This window comes from Dendropsophus ebraccatus, chromosome 8, assembly GCF_027789765.1.
Source record: "Dendropsophus ebraccatus isolate aDenEbr1 chromosome 8, aDenEbr1.pat, whole genome shotgun sequence".
Classification (NCBI taxonomy): Eukaryota; Metazoa; Chordata; class Amphibia; order Anura; family Hylidae; genus Dendropsophus; species Dendropsophus ebraccatus.
This window is the reverse complement of record NC_091461.1, coordinates 19,646,231-19,656,509: the sequence shown is the minus strand read 5'-3', so window position 1 is coordinate 19,656,509 and position 10,279 is coordinate 19,646,231. Positions and strand designations below refer to the sequence as shown.

The 10,279-nt window shown below is 41.4% G+C and overlaps 1 protein-coding gene across 1 annotated transcript in view; it reads left to right on the top strand.

Annotated features, from left to right (window-relative positions):
* Positions 1 to 2,846: 2,846 nt before the first annotated feature.
* The window catches only part of SLIT1 (slit guidance ligand 1), a 259,852-nt gene continuing 252,419 nt past the window's right edge, over positions 2,847 to 10,279 (top strand). Inside the window, exon 1 of the mRNA XM_069979970.1 lies at positions 2,847 to 3,386. Coding sequence (XP_069836071.1) covers positions 3,190 to 3,386 — 197 coding nt within the window. The 5' untranslated portion in view covers positions 2,847 to 3,189. The remainder of the gene's footprint in view (positions 3,387 to 10,279) is intronic.

Genomic DNA, 10,279 nt, shown 5'->3' with positions numbered 1-10,279 from the left:
GTGCTTCTCTCCACCATACTTCTCTCCCCCCTGCTTCTCTCCACCATACTTCTCTCCCCCCTGCTTCTCTCCACCAAACTTCTCTCCCCCCTGCTTCTCTCCCCCCTGCTTCTCTCCCCTGTTTCTCCCCCATCCCCAGGTTTCTCTCCCCCATTGTTTTCTCCTGTTTCACAGTGGCACCATAGTTTGGGGAACTTTCCCCGCGGTACACCCGGCCATGTGTTGGGGCACACTGGTTGAAAATCACTGCCATAGAGAACACAGGATCACTTGGCCGCGCTGAATGTTCCTGTGTATAGAATGGAGGGTTTGATGCTCCTGGAAAAAAAAAACGCTCACAAAGTCATGTGCAACTTTAAATTTAAATTTTAGGCTATGTGTCACAATATAAGCGCAGTGTGTGGTGGCTCGGTGGTTAGCGCTGTGGTTCTGGGTTCAAGTCTCACTAAGGACGACATCTGCAAAGAGTTTGTATGTTCCCCCTATGTTTGTGTAGGTTTCTTCTGAGGACTCTGGTTTCTTCCAACACTCTGGTAGGTGAATTCTCAATGTAGATTGTAAGCTCCGGTGGGGACAGTACGTGATGGTAAGCTCTGTACAGCGCTACAGAATATGTTGGTTCTATATAAATAAAGGAGTTATCTTGCAATGTGACATTGCAATCTTCATGCCATACAGGTCGCCCTAGCCTAAAGTTGATATTAAAGATAAAAAAAAGAAAAGCTACGCCAAAGTTATTACATTGCATAAGCCAGTGAAGGAGCATGCCTGGATTGCCTGGTCTACGTTCATGGCATCTGAGTATTACAGGGATAAGGAACCTTCGGCTCTCCAGCTGTTGTAAAACTACAATTCCCATCATGCCTGGACAGCCGTTGGCTGTCCAGGCATGATGGGAATTGTAGTTTTACAACAGCTGGAGGGCCTAAGGTTCCCCATCCCTGGAGTATTACATAGGTAAGGCTATGCTCACAAACTGTCCTCTTGGGTCCGTCTTTTTGGACATCCTTCTGACGTCCACAAATAATGATCATCATTATTTGGTGTGAAGATAGCCTAAATCCGTTCTTCGAGAGGCCCTATTTGCATGTCACGATACCGGCACAGATGGTGGGAACCGGGATCTACGCACCGCCACCAACTAGGTGGTTGCTGCTATATGTCTTAGGACCCGTTCACACAACGGAATTTGTGTGGAATTACAAGTGGAGTCCGTGTCGTGGACAATTGAAGTTCCACCTGTCCCATTGATTGAATGGCATGTCTCACGTGCACTCCGCATGACAAGCCAATTATTTGTGCAGATGCCGGAGTAAGATGCTAGATGTGTGAGACATCCTATACGGTCAATGGGACAGAACTTCAAGTGGGGACCGGACTCCGCTTGAAATTCAGCGCAAATTCCATAGTGTGAACGGACCCTTAGGCTTGCACCAGAAACTCCAATCGGAGTCTCCGTTACATAGCCGTTTAAATTTTTTTGTCCCACTAGACTCCTGTGCAATTATGGTCTATGAGTGGAAAGAAACCTGACAGACCCTATTAAAGTCAATGGTTCCGTTTGTGGCCGTTGGTGCAGCAATCTAGTCGGCTCCATTTCCCACTGCTGAACGTCAACCTCGACAGAGGCTCCGAATGAAGCTTCCAAAGCGGCGTGAACCCATCTCTGCAACAGAATCTGTTTCCCATTGACTTACATGATTAATGACATGAATTGGAACATATAGACTTTGTACTATTTTTGTATACAAAAAAAAAACATTGTAACAAAAAATAAAGATAAAATTGCAGTGTGATCCTAGACTTATATAACGCTAGATACTGGAACAGCTGGATGATTGAGCAATATCCATATCTCCCATTGACTATATACTTTTCGGGATCTCAGTCTTAGGGCCCTATTACATAGGACGAGTATTGTGCGAAAAATCGTTAAATAATAGTTCTGTGTAATTGCAGGCAACGATCGAAAAATCGTTTGTATGTCGTTGATTTAAACCCCTATTCCACGGCGCTTGTTTGCTCCTCGTTCCCTGCTCGCTGCCACAGCTATTACACACGGCGGGAGCGAACAGGTGAGTGCGGGAGGGGCCATGGGGAGGTGGTTAAAAATCGCTCCGTGTAATAGGACCCTTATGCTACGTTTACACGGAACGATAATTTGCCCGATCGTACGATTAAGGATTTCAAAGCAATGATTTTTTTTCAGAACGATCAGCGGAACGATATATCGTATGGAAAATTTGTTTTGCGATCGGTTAAGCCTATCTCGCACATAGGTAAAATCGGTGAACGACTGTTTACACGGGACGATCTGCGATTTTTTTTGCGAGCGACGAACGCCGATTTAAGAACATGTTCAAAGATCAAAATGAACGATTTCTCGCTCGTCGTTCGATCGTTCGCTGCGTTTACACTTATGATTATCGTTCGAATTCGATCATTACCGTGCAAATTCGCACGATAATCTTCAGTGTAAACGAAGCATTACAGATCCATGTAGGGATCAGGAATCTGCTGCATTAAAAAGTTCCCAGCAGCAAAAGTTTCTTCTAGTCCTGTAGTGTCTTGGGTTGCAGCTCTGGGGTATTGGGGGGCACCACTGCCATTTGTCTTCCTATATGAACCAGGTGCTGAGTGCATGGGTGTGCTGCCTACAAGCCATTGTAGTTGCTGAGTTTAGTCAATGAGCCCCCTCCTCTCCCCTTGCTGTACTGTAGGGGGTAAAGCACACTAGACGGAGGAGGGAGCAGGGAGGAGTCAGGCGTGATATTTGTGTGTCTCTCAATTGATGGATGACTGCTGTTATGTGTGTGTGTGTGCCTTCTCTGCCTCTTATTTATACTGGTACCAAGGCTGAGACACAGAGAGCCAGGCAGCCAGGGAACTCCAGACACACAGCCCCAGCAGCAGACTTCCTGCAAGCTGACTGCATTGTGAGTGCAGCCTCAGCCTGAGAGCAGAAACAGCAACAAAAAAAGAAGGATTTCTCTGTCTTTGCAACATTACAAGATTGCATTTTTTATATAGATTTTTTCCAATTTTTATTTAATTTTTTTTTGCATTTTCTTCCACGTTGGGATTTGCCAAGGAGATTTGGAAGCTACCTGGATCCTGCTCAGGACTCTTGATGATTTAAAGGGGCTCCTGAGCGCAGTCTTAGGCTGGAGGAGAGCTTCATCTGGCAGCATGGCTGGGAGGGGATATGCTTCTACCTTCTCCTTGTGGCTCAGAGCCGGAGTCTGGATCCTGGCTTGGAGCAGCATCTGCCAAGTGGGTGCCAATGGATGCCCAGCCTTGTGCTCCTGTAGTGGCACCACAGTGGATTGTCATGGGTTGGGGCTTAAAATGGTTCCAAAAAATATCCCAAGGAACACTGAGAGGCTGTAAGTATGACTGGATGGCTATTACTATTACTTTGTTATTGTATACTACTTCTGCTCCTCTGTACTCCTCTTATCCACCATGTGCTGCAATACACTTACTATATTGCCCTAGAAGCTATACGGTTCCCAACTATAAATTAGAACTTTCATATTTTGGAGAATAAAAAAGTGCGATTTTTGCACTCATATGTGAATGAAAAACTATTCAATTGCATTAAAAAAATTGTCAATTTTTCACCATTCAAAAAGTTGGGAGGCATAGTTATTGTATATTTGCTTATGTATAGATAGACCCAATATTATGTTGTTTTTATATCTATTTTATATTCTATCTATCTGTTTTATGTCTGTTTGGTTATTTCTCGTGTCTGTTTTGTAAACAGCAGAATCTTGTAACTTTAGACCTATACTTTATACAGCTATATACCTTATGGATGCCATGTCCTCTTACAATTCCATAAACTTTATCATTCCTGTTATTAATATGAAGCAGAGCTAAGTTGGTGTGGTTAGAATAGTGAATAAGGTCTCCTATAGGATAAAGTTATAGAAGAGAAATATCAGTGACTAGTAATAGCATACTCAGCTCTGCTGCATCTGTCTGCATGTATATATGTATCTATAGAGCATTGGTTGCTGCTGCATGTATGTATGTATCTATAGAGCATTAGTTGCTGCAGCATGTATATATGTATGTATCTGTAGAGCATTGGTTTCTGCATGTATATATGTATCTATAGCTCATTGGTTGCTGCAGCATGTATATATGTATCTATAGAGCATTGGTTGCTGCAGCATGTATATATGTATCTATAGAGCATTGGTTGCTGCTGCATGTATGTATGTATCTATATAGCATTAGTTGCTGCAGCATGTATATATGTATCTATAGAGCATTGGTTGCTGCATGTATATATGTATCTATAGAGCATTGTTTGCTGCTGCATGTATATATGTATCTATAGAGCATTGTTTGCTGCTGCATGTATATATGTATCTATAGAGCATTGTTTGCTGCTGCATGTATATATGTATCTATAGAGCATTGTTTGCTGCTGCATGTATATATGTATCTATAGAGCATTGGTTGCTGCATGTATATATGTATCTATAGAGCATTGGTTGCTTCATGTATATATGTATCTATAGAGCATTGTTTGCTGCTGCATGTATATATGTATCTATAGTGCATTGGTTGCTGCAGCATGTATATATGTATCTATAGAGCATTGGTTGCTGCAGCATGTATATATGTATCTATAGAGCATTAGTTGCTGCAGCATGTATATATGTATCTATAGAGCATTAGTTGCTGCAGCATGTATATATGTATCTATAGAGCATTGGTTGCCGCTGCATGTGATGCTGGGGAAAGTTGCACTAAAGTCATTGAACTACTAAAGATCCTATAGAGTTAGTTATGTTCCCCAAACTAGGGAGACTACAACTCCCAGCATGCTCTCAGTAGCCAATCATCCCAAACCTCCTGGTTCACAATTACAATATCAGATCTATATACTTAAGGGTACATGCTTGGAGTTGTAGTGTTGCTCAGGTTGGGGGGGGGGGGGTCACTGTTATAGATATGCGTAGGTGCACTGTATGTTCCAAAACCTGTGCAAACTACAACTCCCATCATGCCTTGATTTATTATTTTAGCTGGAGAGACACAGACTGGGGATGACCGCTATAGATATGTGTATATATGTTATCCCAGGCCCTATGATACAGCTATGATTCATAAAGCCCCACTTACATATGCTATAGATCTTATTGACTGGCCGTGTATATATAGGTTCTTTTGTTCACTCTTCTATGCAAAGTACCTAAAATCCATCTCTATGGGTATGATCCCTGGCATTACCAGCCTCATGCATCCTCGCCCTCCCTGTGTCTCATCCCATCAGCCATCTACGTTGTATACCGTGTATAAAACTGATACGTCACGTTTTGCGCTGACTATAGAGCAGGCTTCCTGTCTAAACCCTGTGGAAAGCGCAGTCTGTGCTTGTGAATAGTTTATTAGATACACTATGAGAAAGCTGGTTATCTTTGCTTAATGGACTTTCCACCTTTATAGCAGAAAAGCCGATAGGTCCTATAAATACACCGCGCAGGGCGGTAACGCTCCCTGCTATATCGGAGACTGGCACCTAGTATTGGCCGTTCCGAGGGCCTCAGTCATTTCCCATTAGTATAACATTAGTTCATCATTTTAACTAGTAATATGACTGTGTATACTTCCTGACACTTTTATACTTACTGTAAAGTTTTAATTTTTTTTTTAGTTTGCTGTATTTCTCTGTACTTGGAGTGATTATATAGTTTTTGATAGTTTTAACAATATAAGATTGTAAGAAGTGAAGTAGAGTCTATGGGGTAGATTTATCAAACATGGTGTAAAGTGAAACAGGCCCAGTTGCCCCTAGCAACCAATCAGATTCCACCTTTCATCCCTCACAGACTCTTTGTAAAGTGAAAGGTGGAATCTGATTGGTTGCTAGGGGCAACTGAGCCAGTTTCACTTTACACCATGTTTGATAAATCTCCCCTTATGAGAAATGGAACAAGTTGGGACCCGTGTGCTAGAAAGTACAATATCTTATACTAGTATTATATAATAAACTAAAAGTACTTTTTTTTATTAAGCCTTTCGGCCATGTGATGGCGGAAACATGGGTAACAAACTGAACGTGAATCGGCCCATAGCCGTATGTCCAAGATAAATTGTTTCAAGTATTATACGATTCTTGCTTTACTGTATAATTCCTTGAAATGCAGTAAAATTACTTTAATCCATGACCCAGAAGGTCCTATTATCCAATCTAGGAACGCAATATAATGAGCACAAGGAAACAATTAGAAAAGTTCTTGGAGCCTATTGTGTGTTAGGGTATGTAGTGTGTTATATACTGCTAGTATAATGTATTAGACCAGTGGTGGGGAACCTGCTGCGGCCCTCTAGCTTCACTTTGGCTGTCTGGGCATGCTGGGAATTGTAGTTTTGCAACAGTTGGAGGGCCGCAGCCGGTTCCTGACCACTGTATTTTACTATGCATAAACTTGCTTGAGCACAGGTCTCCTTTGGTCCTTTCCCAGCCATATACTGTATATGTAGCGCTGTAGCAAATGGTGCAGATACATTGCAGATTTTGCAAATTAGAGACGTCCAAAGCTGCGGCTTTTGAGAATGTTTTTAAAAGCTGCGCCCGTCATATCTGATTTCCCCTTACTGCTTGCTGCATATGCACCCCATCCCCTTTAAGGAGGCCAGTGCTATAAGTGATAGATTCTAGCTTAGGAACCCTGTTACAGATCCTGCATTGGGGCCCAATTGGAGCTTTAGGTTCTCATTGATGCCTTAGGCCCTATTCACACGTCCGCAACATCCATTTACACATCCGTAGGTGTGTACAGGGCCGTGATCCCTACTGCAAAAGTAAAAAAAAAAGCACAGGCCCTAGTGCGGACTGAAACTGCTGCACGGATGTACCAATAGAACTCTATGGGATCTGTATTTTTTGCAAATAGTAACTAGTATGTTAAGTACGCTTTTACGTATGCCTTTAGGTTTTTGCAGATTAGCAAAAATTACGGAAGCAATACGGATGGGATTTTGGGGATAAAAAATTGCGGACTCAAACTTGGGGAGTAAAAAAAATATATACTGACATGTGAATAGTCAGGCTACAGTCACATGATCAGTATTTTTTCGGGACAGCATATGATCTTCGGCCACAATCAGCAAAAAACGTGTCCGTACTGCTCCCATATTGCAATCAGAATGCATCTGTAATCCGTATTTTTTGTAGGGGAATGTATTAAATAAGTAGGAATGGTTTAAAATGATTACTTAAACGTATTTTTGCACATAAACGATTTTATGGACATTTCTTCCGTAGACATTACGGACGCTCCCATAGACTTCTATGTGAAAATCTGTGCCACAATTACGGTCCGTACTAGAACTTGTCAGTTATTGCTGCAGATGCAAATTTTGCAGATTGTGGATCTGTACATAAACGAATAGTGTTAACGGCCCAATAAAAATCAATGGGACCTTAATTTGTCTGTAATTGCTGTGCGCAATTACGGACAGAGCTACGGAATGTGGGAATGTATCCTTATACAAAAATTATACTAATATGTGGAAATAAAGATCTGATGAACTATATTGGCTGATGGTATAAGAAAAAGATAGATAGATAGATAGATAGATAGATAGATAGATAGGAGATAGATAGATAGATAGATAGATAGATAGATAGATAGATAGATAGGAGATAGATAGAAAGATAGATAGATAGATAGATACTGATAGATAGGAAGGAGATAGATAGATAGGAGATAGATAGATAGGAGATAGATAGATAGATAGATAGATAGATAGATAGATAGATAGATAAATAGATAGGTAGAAGATAGATAGATAGATAGATAGATAGATAGATAGATAGATAAATATAGATAGACAGATGTCTGTACTCTGTATATAAGCCTGGTCTCACTAGCTGCAGATCACTTTCCCTGGGTTAGTACATTCACCTTTAACTCAATTGAAGTAACTAGAAGGGGAAAAAACAGAAATGTCAGACTTCATAATGTTTCCGTTTCCATATAAATCAGATTATTTTCTCCGTTGTATACAATTGGCGTTAAGGTTACCCTTGCATGGAGAAGTCTCAGGTTATCCCCTGCAGCCGTACACATTGGAATCACTCTAATGACTTTTTTAGTGACAAGCGTAAAACCTCGATGAATTCCATAAAAACCTATGGAGAAGTTTAATGAGAACCACAACCTCTCCCCAGTGGCGAGGCGTGAGCGCTGTCAGATGTTCTGTATACATGGCATCTCCGAGAAGTGGAAGGGGCTGTGTTCTGCCTTCTGGGATCCTCTATCTTATCTTTAAGGTTTTGCAGTCAAGTGCATTGGTATTCCTCACCTCCGTCCAAGTCATTATGCGCTGCCTATGTTTAGATCATTTAGATTTGCTGAAATTTCCTGCGTTTCAATTGCCAGACCATCTGGAAAAGATGTCTTGTGCTCAGACATGCATTTGTGCTTTGCAGAGGCCGTGTTTGCATGTAAACTGTGGAGGGGGAACTCTTTCTCAGCTGTTTGCTTTGCACGATCCCTTTAAAGGGGTACTCCGGCAAAAATCTTATTCTTTCAAACCAGAAAGTTATATAGATTTGTAATTTACTTCCATAAAAAAAATCTCCAGTCTTCCAGTACTTATCAGCTGCTGTATGTCCTGCAGGAAATGATGTATTCTTTCCAGTGCTCTCTGCTGCCACCTCTGCCAATGTCAGGAACTGTCCAGAGCAGGAGAGATTTCCTGTGGAGATTTGCTACTGCTGTGGACAGTTCCTGACATGGACATAGATAGCAGCAGAGAGCCCTGTGTCAGACTGGAAAGAACACTCTACTTCCTGCAGGGCATACAGCAGCTGATAAGTACTGGAAGACTTATGATTTTTAAATAGAATTAAATGACAAATTTATATAACTTTCTGAAACCGGTTGATTTGAAAGAAATAGATTTTCGCCGCAATACCCCTCTAAGTTTAAAGGGTCTCCCAACCATGAGACGCTCATAGCGTATCCTACTGCTTGAATCCCTGTGATCGGCTGTTATGTGTTTAATTCCCCTGCAGCGCCACCAATGGAGAAATAAAGTATGACACTGTTAACATTGAAATCAGTGCAAGAATGTGCCAGGCCTCCTCTCTTTATATTAAGGTTTCTGAATTTGGGGAAAAACCCTCCACTTCTTGTAAATTTAGAATATTTGCATTGAATTTTTATAACCAAACAACCCTAATTGAAATCTGAATTTATTGATATAACAATAATAATAAAAAAAATATTAATGGAACGGCATAAGGAATCGTTCTGCTCTTCCGCAGACCTCTCTTTTGGGTCAATGGCTACTGTGTGATTTAAAGTGCTTTTTCCGCTCTGGGCTACGACTTCTAACAAGAGGGATTCAAGCCACGTTCTAAGTCTGAGCCATTAAATTGCAATTGGTTCTAGCACAGCAGATTATTCCTTGTGTATGGTCTTGGTTGGAATACAATTACTCTCCATCAGCAGATGTGGGACGGTTAGATCATGTTTGGGGAGGATATGATGGCTTACATTGTGGATAGAGTATATATATATATATATATATATATATATATATATATATATTGGTTTCACAATAGAAAGACCTTATCAATGAAATATATTTCCTTTATAGAACTACATTCCCATGGGAGGACATGCTGGGAGTTGTAGTTCTTCCCATTTTTCCCATGGAGCATTGGATACAAATAAGTCTTCTTATCGCACTGCGTCTCTTTAAGGGGAATTAGTAACACATCCTCTTTGTGTACATCTACGGAAGATATTTATTAGATGTGGACTAACCTGTGAACCTCCAGCTGTTGCAGAACTACAACTCCCACCATGCCCTGACAGTCTTTTCTTAACAGCTGGAGATTAACCTATTGGGGAACACTGCGGTAAGGAATGGTCAGCCATACTGGATCTCAACATACCTGATCCATTTGTAATTGGGAATAAGGGGAGTCTGGCAGCAGCTTTTTTTTCTCTAGAAAGCATCTGGTGCTGCACTGCCCCCACAGGGCAAATAAAGCATTACACAGTTACCACTGAAATCAGTTGGCTGTCTGGAGAATGCAAGGATATGCCGGCTCCTCCACTCTTTCTAGCCACTCTAGTGATTCGAGGGTTCTGAATAGAGATGATCAAACATTGGGAATTTTCAGGTTCGATTGAAGTTGAACCTTTGGCATTTGATTCCCGATGCCTTCCCGTTCCGTGGGGAAGGTGGAGACAGCCTGAGTACTGCCTTGAAACCAGGGATACAGCCTAGGTAATAG